This window comes from Oncorhynchus masou, chromosome 18 (genome assembly GCF_036934945.1).
Source record: "Oncorhynchus masou masou isolate Uvic2021 chromosome 18, UVic_Omas_1.1, whole genome shotgun sequence".
In the NCBI taxonomy this organism is placed as follows: Eukaryota; Metazoa; Chordata; class Actinopteri; order Salmoniformes; family Salmonidae; genus Oncorhynchus; species Oncorhynchus masou.
The window spans coordinates 56,942,893-56,965,917 of NC_088229.1; the positions used below are offsets into that span (position 1 = coordinate 56,942,893).

Sequence of the window (23,025 nt, forward strand, 5' to 3'; positions counted from 1 at the left end):
CCACCTCTCTGTCTTTGGGATTCATTGAAAAAAGTAGCACCAGCATCAAATAGTACCAATTGTATTGAATGTTTTCAGTACCAATTGTATTGAATGATTTCAAGTCCCAAAACGTTATATTTGTAATTTTCCAGTAAATTCCAGTTGTAACAGATATGCGAGATGTCCCGTGAAAGGGTATATTAAACGTTGAGAACACCACCCCAACTCCAAAAGCACAGAAGTAGAAGGGAAAGACAGAAGCATTTGAACTTGGTGCGATGACCCAAATCCCAGCCCTGGCACTAACGATGCCCTATGGGCGTGACGCCAGGCTCTCATTAAGAACCAGGGCACCCCCTCCCCCCAACGCCCGCCATCTACAATCCTCACCCTGGCCCGCTGCACCCCTGGCCGGCCTCCAGGGGCCCAGAGCCCATGTAGCCAGGCCATGGCTGTGAGTAAAGCCCCCTGCACAGGTGCCTGTTTGCCCCCCAGCCCTGGGCCCTGGGCCCGGCTAGTGCCTGGTGCTGCACTGGAAATAATGAGTAGCGGCAGGTACAGTGAGAACAGAGCAGCGTGGGCCACCCTGCAGTTAGGTTAGTGGCAACTCAGCTCAGCAGCTCAGGTAGACAACGCATGAAACACTCCCATAGATACACATATGCGCATGCTGATACACGGGCCCCTATGCACATTCACATACTCTTAGCACACAGATACAGACAGACTCAGAGAAATGCATGAAGATGAATATACTCAGGCCTCCTGAGTGGCGCATTGGTCTAAGGCACTGCATCCCTGTGCCACTAGAGATTCTGAGTTCAAGTCCAGCCTCTGTCACAGCCAGCCACAACCGGGAGACCCATGGTGTGGTGCACAATTGACCCAGCGATGTCCGAGTTAGGGGAGGGTTTGGCGTGCAAGTATGTCCTTGTCCCATCGAGCACTAGCGACTCCTGTGGTGGGCCGGGCGCAGTGCACGCTGACACTGTCACCAGGTGCACAGTGTTTCCTCTGACACATTGGTTAAGGAATGCCCACTTAACCCAATTCCCTGGTTATGTGGGCATTGTGTCAAGAAGCAGTGCGGCTTGGTTGGGTTGTGTTACGGAGGACGCACGGCTCTCTACCTTTGCCTCCTCTGAGTCCGCACGGGAGTTACAGCGATGAGACAATAGGGGAGAAAACGAGCTGAAAAAAATATTATAATATTAAGGTACTCACCATATGCTCTGCAGTGTAATTCTGACAATCTAACTCCATTCTGCTGTTTCTTTCTGGGACTTTATTAAAAATATTGATTGACTTCTTTTGGAAAAAAATGTATTAAATGTATTAATTTTACTTTTTAGGTTATAATTCCCCAAAATATATATCTTGTGTTCCACAGCTCATGCCCACCTGGATCCCTGCTTGAGGAATATTTCTCAACAAATAAAGAAATGCAATACTTCTAGCCTGAGAAGTGTCCCTGCACCCTCATCTCTCCAAGACTTTCACATACCTTCTCCTCAGAATAACCTGCATTGTGTGCACAGAATCATTCAGCATCATGTCCAAGGAGGGTCACGCGTGCAAGGTGACCTCTGTGTGCAAGCACAAGGAGCGCAAGCCCAAGAAGCCCCACTACATCCCACGGCCATGGGGCAAACCATACAACTATAAGTGCTTCCAGTGCCCCTTCACCTGCATGGAGAAGTCCCATCTCTACAACCACATGAAGTACAGCCTGTGCAAGAACTCCCTGTCCCTGCTCATTGAGTCCGACTGGCCCTATAAGAAGGGCAACCTGCTGCACCCAGACCAGATCCGGCCCCTTCAGCAGGCACACTGCCTCCGGACCGCGGCTGGGAAAGAGGAGCCCGAGCCTTCCACAGGGACCGAGGAGAGGCCCCGGCAGCGGCGTGCAGTGGAGGAGGACATAGACAATGGACAGAGTCCGGCAGGAGAGGAGGAGAGGGGACAGGGAGAAGGGGCTGAAGTCAACGGGATGACCAGAGAGAGCTCCAATAACAGGAATTCTTCAGAAGGGATGACCAAGAGAGCAAGTAAGGGGCCTGAACCTGAGCTGCTGATGGACGATATGTTCTCTCTGGAGGACCAACTCCTGCGGGCACGTACTGTGGAGGTGGAAGCCCAGCTGAAGCACTACAAGTTGTCCAAGACGTGCCTGACAGCCCCCGGGCTGTTGTCGGAGCAGTGGCGTCTGCTGGCCACCAGCCAAACCAAGGCCAAATCCGAGGGCGCCCAGCCTAGAGTGGGCAGCTCCATCCCTTGCTACCCTCTTCCACCTGGCCTGGTGGACTACCAGGATCCCACGGGACTCAACCTGTCTGTCCTTGGGGTGGGCTACCCCTTGAGCCCCAGCCTCTTCTCCTATGTGAACTCAATGAATGCAATCCCCACGCCTACCACCAATGTTAATACCCCAACTCATGCGCAGCTAGCCCAGCTCCCCTTCCTGGCGTCGGCCGCTCAGCTCATGCAACCGGCGTCCGGTGCACACCACCCCGCCGACCGGAGCCTCCTGCCACCCCACTTCTACTACCCCTTCCTCTGTGAGCATGCCTTCGGAGCAGCCTCCGCTCAGAGTGACATCAGCAAGGGGCTTAAGACCTCCGTGAATGGCCTGGAGCCCAACTCCAGTTACCAGCCCAAAATCAACTTGTGGAAGGTGCCTGCTCTGAGGCCAGGTACCCCTACCACCTCCCCTGCCGCCTGGGTGTCCCCCCAGAGAGAGTCACCAGACCCTTCCTATAGGACAGGGGACAAGTTTGAGGCTGCAGCCAAGGAGGGGAAGCCAAGCTGGGGCCTCAAGAGGACAGGGGCCACCTTGGGGACCCAAAAGTCCCCTGTGGAGAAGAGGCCAGCCCTTGGGTTCACCCTGGATCGCCTCAAGAACATTCACAAAACCAAACCAACAGAAAAGCTCCTCCTCCACAGCAGGTAAGATCCTACAGATCCTACTATTTAAATATTTTTTTTTGCTTTTTAATATTTGACTATTTATTTTTTGTATTTTCATAACTTTTTCTGTATTTTCTTCTCTGAAATCTCAGATTTCTAAAATTCTTCTATGGTCTCTCCATAGTTTTACGAATGCTCAGTCTGAAGCCCAGCCAGCAGAGCAGTGGTACACAGATCCCCCCGCAAGCCCAGTCAGTGATTCGCCCTCTCTGCCGCGTTGTAGAAGACCCAGCAGCCGGGACTCTACCACTGGCCAAGGGACGGGGGAGGCATCTTCAGAACCAACATCAGCTGCTGCCCTCCTCAGCGATCTCTCCAAGGCTCTACAGGAGTACCAGGAGGCTGAACGCAAGATTGCCCACTTGGAGAAAGAAGACCTCCCTGCTCAGGGACACCTATGGGAACACCTGAACAAGATCCGCAGTGAGCTCTCCCACATTCACCATGCACTGGAGAGGACAGCTCGCCAGAGCGAAGGACCCCTGGACCTCTCGGTCAAGAAGGAACAACCTGGAGTGACCAATGTGGCTGCTACTGGCGACCAGGGCCTCGAGGGAGCCTCACTTAAAGATGATATTACCATGGAGACCGAGGAGGAAGACGAGGAGACCAAGGAGAGGGACAAGGAGGAAAAGGAGAACGAGAGGAGGAAGGAAGCGATGAAGGCTTCGTTGGAGAGTCGCAAGCAGTCTTTGGACGTGCTGATCAAGATGAGTCAGGTGGGGATGAAGACGGAGGTCCTATCCTCAGGAGGGTTGGGGTTGAGGCCCAGCCAGGCGGAGGGTCTCTGGCCAGGCAGGACCACCAAGTGTGAGGCTGACTCCAGCGTGCTGCTTTGCCCCGATGGCCGGCCCCTCGCGGTCTTCAATGACTTCCCCACCTTCTCCACCAAAAACTCCAAGAGGCCCCCGTCCATCCAGCAACTACGGGAACCACAATGTCCGCCAAGCCCCTTGACCACAATAGACTCCTAAACCTCTCCTGAGAAACTCAATTTCCCAGCTTGCCACACACCTGAAAGCTCTCCTTAAGACTACACAGTAGCACTATTTTATTTTGTTCATGCACTCCCAGACTCTCAGTGTCCAGGCAAGCGCTTACACCACTAATGTACTTTACAACACCACCCCCATCTCCCCATAAAGACGACAAGCATCGTACCTTCAAAAAAAGGGGCGAGTGAAGAAGTGGCTGAGAAGAAGTGACATTTAACCTAAGACTAGTACCCTCAATCAGTTCTCACTATTAAAATGGTGATTGTTAATACAGGATTATTTGGAAAAACTATTCCAAAGGGCAGTAGCGATGTTTGAAATGAAAGACTTGTTATGCGACAAAAAATGTATTTGCACTTAAAAGAGTGACTGCAGAACACATGAAAATAAAAACCTTGTTTTAATATCTAAGGTATGAATTCTCTTACAATTCTGTCCCAAGTTGAGAGACAGTCCTTTGAACTGATTTGTACATATGGTAATTTATTTGATTGATGTAATCAAAATGAATTAAGAAGTAAATGTTATGTTTTATATTATGTCTTGTTTGATTGTCTTATGTGTCTGATTATACCATTGCACTGTACATGTCCACTGTACATGCCTATATCAAATGCACTTTCATTTATTTGAATAAACAAAGAAATATTGTCGTAGAAGTTGTAGAATTTTGTGCTGAGCCTTTAGAGTGAATGAGTGATTGCAGGGGCGCAACTTGGTTTTAGAAGTGTGGGGGGAGGGGTCATAATTATGAAGAGGCGACTCCAGGATGCTGGCCTTCTAGGCAGAGTTGCAAAGAAAAATCCATATCTCAGACTGGCCAATAAAAATAAAAGATGGCAAAAGAACAGCGACACTGGACAGAGGAACTCTGCCTAGAAGGCCAGCATCCCGGAGTCGCAACTTCACTGTTGAGACTGGTGTTTTAATGAAGCTGCCAGTTGAGGACTTGTGATGTGTCTGTTTCTCAAACTAGTGTAAATCTAATGTACTTGTCCTCTTGCTCAGTTGTCCACCGGGGCCTCCCACTCCTCTTTCTATTCTGGTTAGAGACAGTTTGCGCTCTTCTGTGAAGGGAGTAGTACACAGCGTTGTACGAGATCTTCAACTTCTTGGCAAATTCTCGCATGGAATAGCCTTCATTTCTCAGAACAAGAATAGACTGACAAGTTTCAGAAGAAAGTTCTATGTTTCTGGCCATTTTGAGCCTGTAATCGAACCTACAAATGCTGATGTTCCAGATACTCAACTAGTCTAAAGAAGGCCAGTTTTATTGCTTCTTTAATCAGAACAAGTTTTCAGCTGTGCTGACATAATTGCAGACAGGTTTTCTAATGATCAATTAGCCTTTTAAAATGCTAAACTTGGATTAGCTGACACAACGTGCCATTGGAACACAAGAGTGTTGGTTGCTGATAATGGGCCTCTGTACGCCTATGTAGATATTCCATAGAAAATCTGCCGCCGTTTATAGCTACAATAGTCATTTACAACATTAACAATGTCTACACTGTATTTCTGATCAATTTAATGTCATTTTAATGGACAAGAACATTTATTTTCTTTCAATACCAAGGACATTTCTAAGTGACCCCAAACTTTTGAATGGTAGTGTATATATTTTTTTATCCAGTCGGATAAACACTCTAAACAGCCTACCCAACCGCTCAGAGGCGTACGCATGGTCCTAAAGCACACCGTTGCCTCATTTTGTATCACATTCCAATGATAAAACTGGGGGGGGGGGGGCAAAAATGCAATTTCAGAATGTCCTCAGTGAAATATTGCACCCCTGAGTGAATGTGTAATGCCTTTACACTGTGATAAGTGTAATAACTTAGAAATATACAGTTATATTTATTTAGCAAGAGCAGTTGATATTCTACAACATTTTCCATATAAGTAATTCCCTTTCAAATCCATGAAAGGTAGTGGACATGTGCATATTTCTGGAGAAAGAAGAGATTATTGGGAGGCAACCATGGTCTTTCCTAATGCATAGTGGCATGGCCTCTGTAGCACCCATCTTCCCTGACATGGCAGGATGAACAACCCATGCTAAAGGTGAAGTGGCTCCCTGAGCTAAACCGTCAGCAGCATCAAGGTCACCTGTGCCTGGGCGCGCCTGGGCCCCCCTTCAAAGGTCAGGGCCCCAGGCTGGGGCTCTAGATAGGTTGGGAGAGGGCTACCTGTCAACCCCTAGGATGCGTGCTCAGCGCTGGGCCACCCTGCACTCCCCTGCCCCCTCTTCTCTACCCCTCACGCCTGGTCACGGCAGAAAAGGTTATCTGTCAAGACCCCGAAGACCCCGAAGACCCAAAATGGTGGCTCTTTGGTCACAATGAAGAGGTCAAGGTGCCACACAAATTCTGTCTACACATAATTTGGCCCGTAAATAGGATAAGTCTCTGTAGACCCAGGGTCGCAGGAAACAATCACACACAGGCCTGTAGACTCACTTGTGAACCAAGATGTCCAGAGAGGAGTACTATATGACACAAGTATAACAGGTAATAGCCCAAAATATTTGGTCTATTTTACTTTTATTGAACTTCAAACCCTAAATCCATTCTCGGCGTTGTAAAGAGAATTTAAACATATTGCTACCATAGAATAAAAAACCATCTACTTGGTACTTCAGCACTAACTGTACAACTGACATCTTCAATAACAAAAGGTTACTTTTTCATCTCTGTGGACAGGCATATGAATTACAGCACACTCTGAGGACACTGATTTGGGTTGGTTAAGAGCACCCTCTTGTGGACAAATAATTTATTAACTTGACCCTTACTGTGACCCTCCTCAACAGGGATCCTTCAGAAAGTTTTCATGCCCATGATGATGAAGTGAAAACATGTTTTTAGACATTTTTGCAAATGTATTGAAAATGAAATACAGAAATGTTCCATTTACATAAGTATTCATGCCCCTTTGCTATGACACTTCAAATTTAACTCAGGTGCATCCAATATCCTTTGATCATCCTTGAGATGTCGTTACAACTTGGTGGAGTCCACTTGTGGTCAATTCAACTGTTTGGACATGATATAGAAAGAAACACACCTGGCTATATAAGATCCCACAGTTGACAGTGTATGTCAGAGCAGAAAATATCCCATGAAATCCAATGAACTGTCCATAGATCTCAGAGATTGAATTGTGATGAGGCATATATCTGGGGAAGGATATTAAACAATTTCCAGAGTGTTGAACACTTTCAAGAGCACAGTGGTCTCCATCATTGGCCGTCCAACCAAACTGAGCAACCGGGCAAGAAGGACCTTGATCAGGGAAGTGACCAAGAACCAAATGACCACACTGACAGAACTACTGAGTTCCTTGTCTGAGATGGGAGAACCTGCCAGAAAGAAAACAGTCTATACAACACTTCACCAATCTGGGCTTTTTGGGAGTGGCCAGACAAAAGACACTCCTGATTAAAAGGCACATGACAGCATGCCTGGAGTTTGCAAAAAGCCATGTGAAAGACTGAGAGCACAAGGGAAAAATATTCTGTGGTCAGATGAATGCTCTTTGGCCTGAATGAAAAGTGCTATGTCTGGAGAAAACCAGGCACAGCTCATCACGTCTAACACCATCCTTAACGTTAAGCATGGCGGAGGCAGCAAATACTTGATGAGAACCTTAGAGTGGGGCGACGATTTACGTTCCAATTGGACAATGACCCCAAGCATACAGCCAAAGCAATGCTGGAATGTCTTCAGAACAAGAATTTGAAGGTCCTTGAGTGGCCCAGCCAATGTCCGGACTTGAATCCCTTTGAAAATCTGTGGAAAGACTGAAAGATTGCTGTTCACCACCGCTCCCCAACATTTTACTGCAGATGGTTAAATAAAGGTCACACAGTATTTATTGGTAGTCTTTAAATATGTGTAAACAATATACAGTACCAGTCAAAAGTTTGGACACACCTACTCATCCTCTTAAGGATCGGACCCTTTTTTTCAAAATGACATACACAAATTTAACTGCCTGTAGCTCAGGCCCTGAAGCAAGGATATGCATTTTCTTGGTACCATTTGAAAGGAAACATTTTGAAGTTTGTGGAAATGTGAAAGGAATGTTGGAGAGTATAACACATTAGATCTGGTAAAAGATAACACAAAGAAATAAAACGTTTTTTTTTTTTGTAACATCATCTTTGATGCTAAGAGAAAAGAGAAAGGCCATAATGTATTATTCCAGCCCAGGTGAAATTTAGATTTTGTCCACTAGATGGCAGAAGTGTATGTGAAAAGTTTTAGACTTTTGTGTTCAAAATGTTGTATCGACTGCCAAAATGTGCCTAATTTGTTTATTAATAACTTTTCATGTTCAAAACTGTGCACTCTCCTCTAACAATAGCATGGTATTATTTCACTGTAATAGCTACTGTAAATTGGACAGTGGAGTTAGATTAACAAGAATTTAAGCTTTCTGCCAATATCAGATATGTCTATGTCCTGGGAAATTTTCTTGTTACTTACAACCTAATGCTAATCGCATTAGCCTATGTTAGCTCAACCCTCCCGCAGGGGACCCACCAATGCTGAAGAAGGATTTCGTAATGACATCAAAACTATAAAATAACACATATGGATTTAGTCATAACATCAAACTATGAAATAACACATATGGAATCATGTAGTAACCAAAAAAGTGTTAAACAAATCAAAATATTTTTTTATATTTGAGATTCTTCAAAGTAGCCACACTTTGCCTTGATGAAAGCTTTGCACACTCTTGGTTCTTGGTCACCTCCCTGAGAAAGGACCTTCTCCCCCGATTGCTCATTTTGGCCAGGTGGCCAGCTCTAGGAAGACTCTTGGTGGTTACAAACATCTTCCATTTAAGAATGATGGAGGCCATTGTGCTCTTGGGGACCTTCAATAATAAATAATCTTCCCCAGATCTGTGCATCGACACAATCCTGTCTCGGCGGTCTACAGACAATTCCTTCGACCTCATGGCTTGGTTTTTGCTCTGACATCCACTGTCAACCATGGGACCTTATATATACAGGTTTGTGCCTCTCCAAATCATGTCCAATCAATTGAATTTACCACAGATGGACTCAAATCAAGTTATAGAAACATCTCAAGGATGATCAATGGAAACAGGATGCGCATGAGCTCAATTTCGAGTCTCACAGCAAAGGGTCTGAATACTTATGTAAATAATGGATTTCTGTTTTTTATTTTTAATAAATGTGCTAACATTTCTAAAAAACGTTTTTCGCTTTGAAAAAACAGTTTTCGCTTTGTCATTATGGGGTAACGTGTGTAGATTGATGAGTAAAACAAATAATTGACTCAATTTTAGAATAAGGCTGTAACATAACAAAATATTGAAAATGTCAAAGGGTCTGAATATTTTCAGAATGCACTGTATATGGACTACGTCTGTCCTAGCTTGCTCATTAACGCCTTTATCAAAATTACTGATTTGCCTCTTTTCCGCTTGTTGTCCCCTTATGCCATAGTTTGTACATCTCAATTGTCAGTAGAAACCACATTTGTTTAAGCAAGTCAGCCATATCAGCTATGTTTTTTTAAAGGCAGTAAATGAGGCTGAATGAACTGTTTCGCTGCCAGACAAGGCACTGCTGATAGCCAGATGTAGCAGTGGTAAGGATTCACTCCATGTCACGTCCTGACCTTAGTTTCTTTTTGTCTCTGATTTAGTTTGGTCAGGGTGTGAGTTGGGCTGGGCATTCTATGTTTTGTATTCTATGTTTTGCATTTCTCGTTTTGGCCTGGTATGGTTCCCGATCAGAGGCAGCTGTCATTCGTTGTCTCTGATTGAGAACCATACTTAGGCAGCCTGTTTTCCCACTAGTGTCACGCAGGACTATGTGGGTGAGGAAGGAATCAGGCGCAGAGAGTTCCACAGGGAAAAGGTGTGGCACAAAATAACAAGCCCACAACACAGGGCGCGGACAATAATGTGGACCACCCAAAACACAGGGTACCAGGTCCAGAACACGAACACCTCTATCTAACGCACACACGTAACGCAAATACAATCCCGCACAAACCAAGGGCGGGTACACATACTTTAAATAAGGAAGCCCATTAAGCACATACAACAGGACACAGGTGAAACTAATAAGACAAAACAAACAGACAACGAAAAAGGGATCGGTGGCGGCTAGTAGGCCGGTGACGACGACCGCCGAGCACCGCCCCAACAGGCAGGGGAGCCAACTTCGGCGGAAGTCGTGACAACTAGGGGTTGTGGGTAGTTGTTTTCTGTCTTTGTATGTAGTTTACCAGACGGAACTGTTTCGGTTGTTCTTTTTGTTACTTTGTATTTTTAGTGTTCAGTGCTATTGATTAAAATATGGACACTTACCACGCTGCGCATTGGTCTTTCCTACTCCTCCTCAGAAGAGGAGGAAAACCATTACACTCCATGGTGCTGAAAAGAAAGCTTTGCTGTTGAGAGAGCTTTATGTAGGCCATAAGATTTGTGGGCACCGTTTGTCACCATTATAGTGCAATTTATGTATTGTTTTGTGTTGTGTTGTGTAGTGTAGTGGCTTTGCTGGCATGCATAAACATTTTTTACATTCTAAAATCGCCACTGATAATGATAGTACTCTAGTGTATCACTACAACTGATTACTCAAGTAATATACAATAACACAGACATTACTGGCGTTGTGCAATCTCTTTCACATATTTCTCATTCACCAAAATGTCAACCGCTATGCTTACATAAAGGTATTTTTGTAACCTCCAAAGCAGTGGCTCCCAAACTTTTTAATAGTCCCGTACCACTTCAAGCACCAGGGTCAGCGCACTCTCAAATGCTGTTTTCTGCCATCATTGTAAGCCTGCCACACACGATACATTTACTAAACATAGGACTGAGTTTGAGTTTTTGTCACAACACAGCTCGTGGGAAGTGACAAAGAGCTCTTATAGGACCAGGGCACAAATAATAATATAATAATAATCAGAATTGAACCATCTTACATATAAAACATTATTTGTTTATTGCAAATTGTGAATAATTCACCACAGGTTAATGAGAAGGGTGTTCTTGAAAGGATGCACATAACTCTGCGATGTTGGGTTGTATTGGAGAGAGTCTCAGTCTTAAATTCCTTTTTCCACACACAGTCTGTGCCTGTATTTAGTTTTCATGCTATCTTTTGTTCAGATATCGGTAAGTGGACTGGAGGCAGGGTATGAAAGGGATAACGAATCCAGTTGTTTGTGTCATCTGTTTCGGGAAAGTACCAGCATAATTTCGCACCCAACTCACTCAGGTGCTTCGCTATATCACATTTGACAATGTCCGTAAGCTTGAGTTAATTTGCACACAAGAAATCATACAATGAAAGACCTGTTATCCTTGTTAATGCAGACAGAGAAGAGTGCCAACTACTTAATCATAGCCTCAATTTTGTCCCACACATTGAATATAGTTGCGGAGAGTCCCTGTAATTCTAGATTAAGATCATTCAGGCGAGAGAAAAAAAATTGCCCAGATAGGCCAGTCGTGTGAGAAACTCGTCATCATGCAAGAGGTCAGACAAGTGAAAATTATGGTCAGTTAAGAAAACTTTAAGCTCGTCTCTCAATTCAAAAAAGTGTGTCAGTACCTTGCCCATTGATAACCAGCGCGCTTCTGTATGTTGTAAAAGCGTTACATGGTCGCTGCCCATATCATTGCATAGTGCAGAAAATACACGAGAGTTCAGGGGCCTTGCTTTAACAAAGTTAACCATGTTCACTGTAGCGTCCAAAACATTTTTCAAGCTGTCAAGCATTCCCTTGGCAGCAAGAGCCTCTGGGTGGATGCTGCAGTGTACCCAAGTGGCATCGGGAGCAACTGCTTGCACGCTCATTACCACTCCACTATGTCTCCCTGTCATGGCTTTTGCGCCATCAGTACAGATACCAACACATCTTGACCACCAAAGTCCATTTGATGTCACAAAGCTGTCCAGTATTTAAAAAAATATCCTCTCCTGTTGTCCTGGTTTCCAGTGGTTTTCAGAAGAGGATGTCTTCCTTAATTGACCCCCCATAAATGCAACAGACACATATATACCAAGAGATGTGCCAGGCCCGCCACGTCGGTTGACTCATCCAGCTGTAACGCATAGAATTCATTGGCTTGTATGCGAAGCAGTAACTGTTTCAAAACATCTCCTGCCATGTCGCTGATGGGTCGTGAAACAGTGTTGTTTGATGATGGCATTGTCTGCATAGTTTTTGGGGCCTTTTCCCCCAGCATTGTGCCAGCCATATCCGCGGCAGCAGGAAGAATTAAGTCCTCCACAATAGTATGGGGCTTGCCTGTCCTAGCCACTCGGTAGCTCACCATATAAGATGCTTCTAGCCCCTTCTTAATAATGGTATCTGTTGCTTTTATACTACTCAAAAGTCATCTTAATTCTCACTCAAAAACCTCCCTTGGCTTATTTTTCAAATTGGCATGTTTTGTTTCTAAATGTCTGCGTAAGAGTGAAGGTTTCATTGAGTTGTGAGATAGTACTTTTGCACATATAACACACTGTGGCTGGGGAAAGGCACTACTCCCAATATAACTGAACCCCAAATCAATATAGTTCTCATCATATTTGCGCCTCTTCGATGGTCCAACGTCCTTGTCTGTTGTTCGGTGCTTTCCCGGGAAAGGGGGCAGTACCTCTTCAGCTGCATCAGATTCACAAATGTCAGTGTCCATGCTAGCTGGGCTAACAACAAATGTAGAATTACTGATGCTAGCATTGGATGTGCTTGTAGAGTGCAGGTGTAGTACTGCTGGTAGTAGCAGTACTACCAGTAGAGCTGGTATGTGTCTCTATGGACGCGGACCTTACTTTTTTTTAATCCATTTATCAATTTTCGAGCAAACGAAATGAGCAACAGCTATGTTTGGCTACATACGGACCGTTAGTGTAATTCCCGGAGAGAGTAACAGTTAATGTGATTGGATGTTAATTATTTGACTAGACTACCTGTATTTGACATTGTGTTGTTATTTTGCTAAACACTAGTTTCAGGTATGAAGGTAAGAAAAGTACAGGTCGGTAGGCAGGCTCAGCGTCAGGGGCAGGTAGAGTGGTCAGGCAGGCGGGCTCGGAGTCAGGACAGGCAAGGGTCAAAACCAGGAGGGCAGGAAAAGAGAGACTGGAAAAAGCTGAAACACGAAACACTGGTTGACTTGAACAAACAAGACGAACTGGCAACAGACAAACAGAGAACACTGGTATAAATACACAGGGGATAATGGGGAAGATGGGTGACACCTGGAGGGGGTGGATACAATCACAAAGACAGGTGAAACAGATCAGGGTGTGACAGTATCACCCCCTCAAAGGGCACCACTTGGTGTCCTACCTAGGCGGCCACGGAAAAGCGATCCACCACGGTCAGGATGGCGGTGTTGCCATCAGACGGGGAGACCCGTGACAAGTCCATGTGAGACCAGGGGCGATGAGGGATGGGCAGAGGTTGGAGGAGGCCAGCTGAAGCTTGTCGAGGGGTCTTGTTCCGTCGACAAAGGCGGTGATGTCCGGAACCATGGTAGGCCACCAAAAGCGTTGGGTCAGGGTCCTTCGGGAGCCCGGGTGGATAATGGGGAAGATGGGTGACACCTGGAGGGGGGTGGAGACAATCACAAAGACAGGTGAAACAGATCAGGGTGTGACAACTAGATGGTTTAGTTTTATTTTTTTACAGTGAAATGAGGCTACTCAGGCGAGAGAAAAAACCTCACCCAAATGTATAGCCTTGTTGGAAAATATAAATGCTGTTTGAAAATGTGAAGAATTTTGAATTTTGTTGTATTTTTTATGTGAATCATATTTTTGTTTTGCGTAACCCCGACAGCATTGCGGTGTACCCCAGTTTGGGAAAACCTGCTCCAGAGCGACACTGAAGAAGGTGGTAGCAGCTCGAGACTCCCACTATGAGTACTTAAATTTGGCTGCTCATGGTCTGTCAGGAAATCTGCTTAACCATTTCAGCCATTTGACCAGTGAATGACAGAAAGAGAGAAAATATTACAGGACAAAATAAATTGAAATAAGCTTTCTAATTACCTGATGTCTTTAATGAGTCAGGTTTGACAAAAGCTCAGGGAATATATACAGTTTACAGTTGTTACACAAAATCCTGTATATACTGAACAAAAATATAAATGCAACATGAGCTGCCACTTCGCCTCTGCTAACAGGCAATGCTCCCTGTCTATGACCACCACCGACGAGCCCTTGTCCGCAGGTTTGATGACCAGCTGAGAGTCGGCTTGCAACTGGTGGAGACTCTTCCACCGCTCTCTCGTCGGCGGCGATTAGGCAGCGCAAACGCACTGGGAGCTGCGTGCTGCCCCATTCTGTCACCTCCATCGACCGCAGACTCGCCTTGTTGCTCTCCAACTCCTCAGCGTCGTGCCTACCCAGCACGCTTTATTTAGCACTCAGTCAGCCAAACGTCCGAGGCTTCTTTCAGCCTATTGATCGTGGCAACTGACGGATCCAATGGGATGAAAAGCACAGCCAACTCCCTCGTCTTTCTCTGGTAGCCTTCCGGAAGCACTATAAACTAAACTTATTTGCAGATGATCTCCTGATATACATGACCAATACTGAAAACTCAATGTCCCCTTGCTAAAAAAAAATCTGAATACTCTGAAATCTCAGAATTTTTTTTATAGGAAAAAATAATAATAATTGGCAATAGGAAAAATAATAATTCATGATATACAGCAATCCTTTAAGTGGACCACAAAAAAATATCAAATACATAAGATGCTTAATAAGTGACAACATATATAAAACGACAATGTGCTGGAATTTCTTTACGTTTGTGCTTTTCTAGTAACTTATTCCTGTGTTCTATTCACGTGCTATTCTAATAACCATTTTCGGTGCTCATGCAAGTGACTGACTGAACAAATCCTCACTATCAGAAGCCTTCTATGTTTTCTATTTCTTTGTTTTTGGCTGAGTGTGGTTCCTAATCAGAGGCAGCTGTCTATTGTTGTCTCTGATTGGGAATCATACTTAGGCAGCTTTTTTTCCCATCTAATGTTGTGGGTAATTATTCATTTTCTGTGTGTGTTTGTGTGCGCCACGGTTGCGTCATGTTCGGTTTCTGTTTACCTGTTCTTTGTGAAGGTTTCACTTTATTAAAGATGTGGAATTACATGCACTCTGCGCCTTGGCTCATCTATGACATGGAGTTTGAAGACAGTGAATGTGACAGAATTACCCACCACAAAAAAAAAACAAGCAGCCGCAGCACCAAAAAAATGTTGGGAGGGGGCACACGGGGAGATTGGCGGAGTCAGGATTTAGACCTGAGCCAACTCGCTGTGCTTACCGTGGGGAGCATGTGACCGGTCAGGCACTGTGTTATGCAGTGATGCGCACTGTGTCTCCAGTGAGTATTCACAGGCCGGTGCGCTCTGTGCTAGTGCCCGCATTTGCCGGGCGGAAGTGGGCATCCAGGCAGGACGGGTTGTGCCAGCTCTACGCTCGAGACCTCCAGTGCGCCTCCACGGCCCAGTGTATCCTGTGCCTGCTCCACGCACCAGGCTTCTAGTGCATCTCCCCAGTCCGGTGAGACCTGTTCCGGTTCCACGTACCAGGCCCCCAGTATGTCCCCCCAGCCGGGTAAGCCCTGTGACAGCTCCACGCACCAGGCTTCCAGTACGTCTCCTCAGTCCGGTGAGACCTGTTCCGGATCCATGGCACGACGCCTCCAGTGATGATCCATGGCACGAAGCCTCCAGTGATGATCCATGGCACGAAGCCTCCAGTGATGATCCATGGCCTGGAGCCTGTAGTGATGATCCATGGCCCGGAGCCTGTAGTGATGATCCATGGCCCGGAGCCTGTAGTGATGATCCATGGCCCGGAGCCTGTAGTGATGATCCATGGCACGAAGCCTCCAGTGATGATCCATGGCACGAAGCCTCCAGTGATGATCCATGGCCTGGAGCCTGTAGTGATGATCCATGGCACGAAGCCTCCAGTGATGATCCATGTCACGAAGCCTCCAGTGATGATCCATGGCACGAAGCCTGTAGTGATGATCCATGGCACGAAGCCTCCAGCGATGATCCATGGCCCGGAGCCTGTAGTGATGATCCATGGCACGAAGCCTCTAGTGAAAATCCAGGGCACGGAGCCTCCAGCGATGGTCCCCAGTCCGGAGCCTCCAGTGACGGTTCCCAGTCCGGAGCCTCCAGCAACAGTTCCCAGTCCGGAGCCTGCAGCGACGGTCCCAAGTCCGGAACCTCCAGCGGCGGTCCGCAGTCCGAAGCCTCCAGTGGGGGTTCCCAATCAGGAGTCTCCGGCAACGATCCACGGTCTGGTTCCATGGAAGCGAAGGGATCAGCATGCGGAGCGGGGGCTACGTCCGAACCGGAGCCACCACAGAGGATAGATGCCCACCCGGACCCTCCCCTATAGAGTCAGGTTTTGTGGCCGGAGTCCGCACCTTTGGGGGGGGGGGGGTACTGACACGCCCTGACCTTAGAGATCAATTTTATTTCTCTATTTGGTCAGGTCAGGGTGTGATTTGGGTGGGCATTCTATGTTTTTTATTTCTTTGTTTTTGGCCGAGTGTGGTTCCCAATCAGAGGCAGCTGTTTATCATTGGCTCTGATTGGGAATCATACTTAGGCAGCCTTTTTTCCCATCTAATGTTGTGGGTAATTATTCATTTTCTGTGTGTGTTTGTGTGTGCCACGGTTGCGTCACGTTTGGTTTCTGTTTACCTGTTTTTTTGTGAAGGTTTCACTTTATTAAAGATGTGGAATTACATGCACGCTGTGCCTTGGCTCATCTATGACAGGGAGTTTGAAGACAGTGAACGTGACAACTATGTGTTGTTGTGTTGGTTGGAACCTCTCCAGCGCGCTGATTTCTACAACAGCAACATCATCTAATTAAATGGAATAATCTTCCCATATATCTTACAGGTAGAGTAAACCTCTTTCGAACGGCTCCCAATGTTTTTGTATTTATTCTCGGTAATACCAATTACCCCATCAAAGTCATTCTTTAAAAATGATACTCAGACTTTGTATGGGGAAAAACTCATAGAATAAAACCAAACGTTTTTACAGCTTTCTAAATCTGAGGGTGGTTTTAATCTTCCAGACTTGGAATTGTATCAACTCGCAACCAGGGATTTTACCTGGGACAAAAGTAGTGCATTGGGCCTTTACTAATCCTGTATTAGTGGACCAATATCACCATCTGTAGCAAAATTAAAATGTTTTTTTGCTAATGTATTGAAAATAAAATTCAGCAATATCTCACACCCCTGAGTCAATACATTGTAGAAGCACCTTTGGCAGTGATTACAGCTCTCTTTCTGGGTAAGCATTGAAGAGCTTTGTAAACTTTTTTTGTACAATATTTGCACATGATATTTTACTAATTATTCATGCTCTGTCAAGTTGGCTGGTGATCCTTGCTCGACAGCCATTTTCAAGTCTTATCATATATTTTCAAGCTGATTTAAATCAAAACTGTAACTAGGCCGCTCAGGAACCACCAATGTCGTCTTGGTAAGCAACTCCAGTGTATATTTGGCTTTGTGTTTGAGGTTATTGTCCTGCTGAAAGGTGAATTTGTCTCCCAGTGTTTGTTGGAAAGCAGACTGAACCAGGTTTTCCTTTAGGATCCCCTAAAAAAACTCCCTAGTCCTTGCCGATGACAAGCATACCCATAACATGATGCAACCACCACCATGCTTGAAAATATGAAGAGTGGGATTCAGTGATGTGTTGTGTTGGATTTGCCCAAAACATAAAGCTTTGTATTCAGGACAAAACGTTAATTTCTTAGCCACATTTTTGGCAGTGCCTTTTTGCAAACAGGATGCATGTTTTTGGAATATTCTGTACAGGTTTCCTTCTTTTGACTGTCATTTAGGTTAGTATTGTGTATACACCCAGTCATTACAAAGATACAGGTGTCATTCCTAACTCAGTTGCCAGAGAGAAAGGAAACCAGTCTAGGAGGTGTCATGGTGAAACAGTTTCAGAGTTTAATGGCTGTGATGGGAGAAAACTGAGGATGGATCAACAACATTGTAGTTACCCCATCAAAACTCCCATCCTTACCTGTTCTCAGTCATTTCTGCAGCAGCTGAGATGGTATCATGGCCTTTATGTTCATCTATGGTACAAAGATAACAGATACACTGCAGGGCCCTGGTTCCCAAAAGTGATGGAACTTAGGCTTACGAGTGTTTTAACAATGCATCTTTCCCACAACGGCCGAAGATTTAACATGCGTTTCCCAAAATACCACGCAGAGAGAACAGTCGCTAAGTGTGTCTTTGGAGCATGTGTCGATACCGAGCGTATCGAAAGAAAGGGAGCACTGCTCTCAGATCAGCTTTCTCCATTCAAATATTTCCTTCACGTCATAATTATTTCACAATACTAACGACGACAGCTCAGCTCCTAGAGAGATATCACCTATGGCTGCAAATATTGAGGCGGCTTATTCTAATGCTTACCCAATAAAAATGCACTAAGTAACCAATTTGGCATATCATTGTACAAGTGTAAGGCTACACATCATGAAATATATGGAGACGAATTACAGACAGTAGCCTACAAGTTGCAAAGTAGAACTCGATTGAACATGAAATGTAATTCAATATGACTGAAAACACCTATAGCCTACTGTTAATTTTTATTTTTTTATTTTTATATGTCGCTAGTTAGTATCATTTGCAAAGACAATGGCAACTTCACATGTGTAGTCAACTTGCGGTTCTGAAGTTTTCTGCAGTCACAGAGAGAAGGATCAACTCTGTGATTTTTTTGTTTGTTTTGTTTTATCCATTTTTTCTCCCCAATTTTCTCCCATTGGTAGTTTCAGTCTTGTCCCATCGCTGCAACTCCCGTACGGACTCGAGAGAGAGAGGCGAACATCGAGAGCCTTGCGTCCCCCGAAACAATACCCAACAATACTTAACCGGAAGCCAGCCACACCAATGGAGGAAACACTGTACAACTGGCGACCATGTCAGCGTGCATGTGCCTGGCCCACCACAGGAGTCGCTAGAGCGCGATGGGACAAGGACCTCCCGGCCGGCCAAACCCTCCTTTAACCCGAACGACGCTGGGCCAATTGTGCGCCGCCTCATGGGACTCCCAGTTGTGTCCGGCTGCGACAGAGCCTGGACTCAAACCAGGATCTCTGGAGGCCTAACCATGTGATTATATGTTTAGCAGAGATCTTCTGTGTATGAAGTGACACATGTCGGAGGGCAAAAAAGCATCTAACGACGCACTTATCTTTTCTATGAGTGGTCTGATGCAGGCAAGCTTTTTCAAGTGCACTGTTAATAATGGGCGGCAAGTAGCCTAGTGGTTAGAGCGTTGGACTAGTAACCGAAAGGAACTGTTCCTAGGCCGTCATTGAAAATAAGAATTTGTTCTTAACTGACTTGCCTAGTAAAATAACAATGGGTTTTGGGAAACAGGTAGGCTATTCAATGATGCTTCGACAAAGATTCTAACGATGAACTTGGCCTTAAGATACTTTTGGGAAACCGAGCCCTGATCCATCCAGCAGTAAACCTCCACTGGTTTGTCATGATAATAGCAGATCTTCTACTTTAGTTGTGTGAAGGCTTTAACCAGCGTGTACTTCTTTAATGGATGATTGAGGTGAGTCTCACAGTAAGAGGGACTCCCGTTGTGACACACCAGGCAGGACTTGTTGGCTTTGAGTTTTCTCCCAGTACAGAAATCACTCTCCAGGTCCAACATAACAGTGAGCAGGAGCAGCTTGGAGTTCTCCAGTATTCTTTAGCTTCTCCACCAAGAAGAGTGTATTTTCTCTTCCCGTAGAACAGGACTGGGGCAGCTGTCAACACTTTTCTCATCATCCTGATCCAAGCAGCCCTGAATACAGTTTGTACAGTAACCCTTGCTCATGACTCAGCTCCATTACATTACACATAAGAGTCATTGGACAAAGGCGTCTTCTGTAGGTGGGAGTTTTGTTAAGAGCCGCGACTGTAACGGTTCTCGTCTGTCGAAGGAGAAGCGGACCAAAATGCAGTGTGGTGGTTATTGATGTTCTTTAATGAAAGGGAACTCAACATGAAATAACTAACAATACAAAACGACAAACGGAACGTGGAAACCTATACAGCCTATCTGGTGAACAACAAACACAGAGACAGGAACAATCACCCACGAAATACTCAAAGAATATGGCTGCCTAAATATGGTTCCCAATCAGAGACAACGATAAACACCTGCCTCTGATTGAGAACCACTCCAGACAGCCATAGACTATGCTAGATAACCCCCACTAAGCCACACACCCAATACCTAACGAAACCCCAAGACAAAACACACCACAATAAACCCATGTCACACCCTGGCCTGACCAAATAAATAAAGACAAACACAATATACTACGACCAGGGCGTGACAGCGACACTCGGTCTGAACATTAACACTTGTCGCTTGAGGTACGGTTTTGGAAGCCTAAGGTCCTTATTTTTCATATTTTGGCGAGAAATAATATGTATCTTTAGGGTTCATAGGTTTAAGGTTTCCCACATGGGGATATTTCCATTTTACAACGCTTGTTTACGGAAAACAGACGGAAGACAGGGGACTACCTGTGTTAATTAGTGATCAGCGTCTCCGAACACCTGTGTGTAAACGCAAGACAGACGCCACAAAAGTAGTGTCACAAAAAATACTGTGTACTGCAACTGTGTTAAAACAGGTTGAAACAGTGTACAGTAAGTGTGTATTTTGCATTTGGATGTGATATGAAAGTAGAGGGATTTATGTTTCCAGAACCGTAACGCAATTGAGACTCAATTCACATTTAAATGGAGTATTTGTCTGTTTCGGCCTCCAGAGCCAATTAGCCTTTTAAACAGAACATGTAAGGCCCTTGGACTAAGCCGTAATGTTAGTCCAATATTGGACTACACATACAGAAGCTACGTTCACATATGACAGTTACTGGATCCTTCAGTATATCCAGGTAGATAAAACAACTGATCGAGGCCATGGCCTGAGTCATTTCGATGCACACGCCAACAAACAGAGCACGGGTTCCAGAGAAACGTTTTGTTTTCCGTGAAAAGTTTCTTCTTATTAGTAGGAGCAGCTTGTATTTTGTCAACGGCGGCTTCGTGGTTCTGTGTGAACTCAGATATCAGACAGGGCCGTCCAGCAGAGGGCATGAGTAGTCTATCACAGGCCAAGAATGAACATTCTTGTCACACTGTCCCATGTGGACATACTGCATGAGAAGAGTTTATCCGTTTAGTGCAAGATTGTAAGAGCATTAGCAATCGATGGAGCTGCATTGAGAGCAGTAACACAGAATACTCACAATCCTGTAACATCTTAGCACAACACTGTTATTTAAACAATTATTTTTTTTAGAATTGTATTACATTCTTGTGAAATATGCACCTTTATTTAAGGAAGATATGTAAGTAATGTTGAAAAACTTAATTTATCTCACATTTTAACATTCCAAATAATAATTTCATACTGTATCATATGTCAGGTAAATGCAGGATTGTAGCAAACTCAGAAAGGCAGCCGCGACCGCAACTTGAACCGCTACGCCAAAAGATCCGACCTCAGATCCGACCTCGAAGTGTTGGGTTGAGGTCGACACACTACCCCCTTCCTTTGAGAGAGTTTGTCCCCAGGCTTCTCTGCACCAAGTCCCTCGTGTGTCCACTCCTCTCCAATGGCCTCATATGCGCCACCAATGTAGCGAATTCGCGGGGTAGCCCTCACCGGGATACGAACCCAGGTCCAGTGACTGTCAAGCTTTCACCTTAACCATCACTCCAAGCGATCCAAACTTCTTGACGAATTCAGTATATATGCACTCGTTTTCTGTTAGACTTGAATTTGCTACCTTACTTTGCTCATGACTTGCAATAGTGTGAACATTTCCCACTAGAGGGCAGCAGGCCAAACAAAGATATGTAGAACTTTCTCAGCTGCTAATGTTTCCAACACAAACTGTCTTTGAAGGTCGTCAGAGGCAACCTATTTTGCCCTCTTATATTCTTTAGAAGCCCTTGCTAAGGATGAAAGTTAAACAAAAATCAAAATTTCTCCATCAACGCTAGGAACGTGTATCTCATTTGAGCTATATCTTCTGGCCTGAAACCAAACCAACTGTACAAAGTTGAGGAAATGTATTGGAAATTACTCGGCAGTAAATGTAGGTGTTGAGTGAACAAATTCAAATCAAAGTTGATAGAAATGGAAACTCTAGTATATGTAATGCCTCTATTGAGAGATTTAGGTTCCCTGTACACATGTAGACTAGAGAAAGGTCAGGGGATGATCATAGACATGCCATTTACGACGCAGACCAAACTAACCTACTCACCTAGAGATTAACCCACAGCAGCCCCACACATAGATAATATAGATCCATAGATACAACCCTGTTGTCTCCCTTCTGGGAGTCCAATAGACATCTAATATTGCACCAGTGAATAGGAAGAACACAAATGTTTACTCTTATAGGAATTAGCAAGTCTGTGACTGTGAACAGGGTAGCTTTAATCTAAGCCTGTAGGCCTGGTGTGAACGGAGGGAGGGAGGGAGGGAGGGAGGGAGGGAGGGAGGGAGGGAGGGGGAGGGAGGGAGGGAGGGAGGGAGGGAGGGAGCAATAGGGGAGAATGATTCAAATATGATGAGGTGAGACGATGGAAAAGAGTGTGGTGGGCCTACACACAGATCAGTGTGTGAGGATTAGGGCCCATCCCCTGAGCAAACACACGGATAATGTGTGAGGGGCCGTTGAGCGGCAGGACCCACCAGGGTCTGCAGCCCCAGCTGTGTTTGCCCAGCTAGCTCCCCCAGTCTGGGCCCTCGTATCCCCCCAATATCTGACTGACTCCTTGTCATCACTCCTCTCCTCTCCTCACCCCTTTTCTCCCAAATTCCCCCTTTTCCCAGTCTGGACCCTCAAATCCCCCAATATCGGACCCCCTACTCTCCCCTCCTCACCACCACCCCACCTTCCGTACTCACCCCATCTTCACCCCATCTCACCCTGCCTAACCCCTCC

The 23,025-nt window shown here is 45.3% G+C and overlaps 1 protein-coding gene across 1 annotated transcript; it reads left to right on the forward strand.

The window, feature by feature from the left end:
• The first annotated feature begins 1,534 nt into the window (after nt 1-1,534).
• On the forward strand, nt 1,535-4,147 carry prr35 (proline rich 35). Its single transcript, XM_064921878.1, has 2 exons — nt 1,535-2,928; nt 3,074-4,147. Exons 1-2 carry the CDS (start codon nt 1,535-1,537, stop codon nt 3,921-3,923), a joined length of 2,244 nt encoding a protein of 747 aa, XP_064777950.1. The 3' UTR covers nt 3,924-4,147.
• The last annotated feature ends 18,878 nt before the right edge of the window (nt 4,148-23,025 follow it).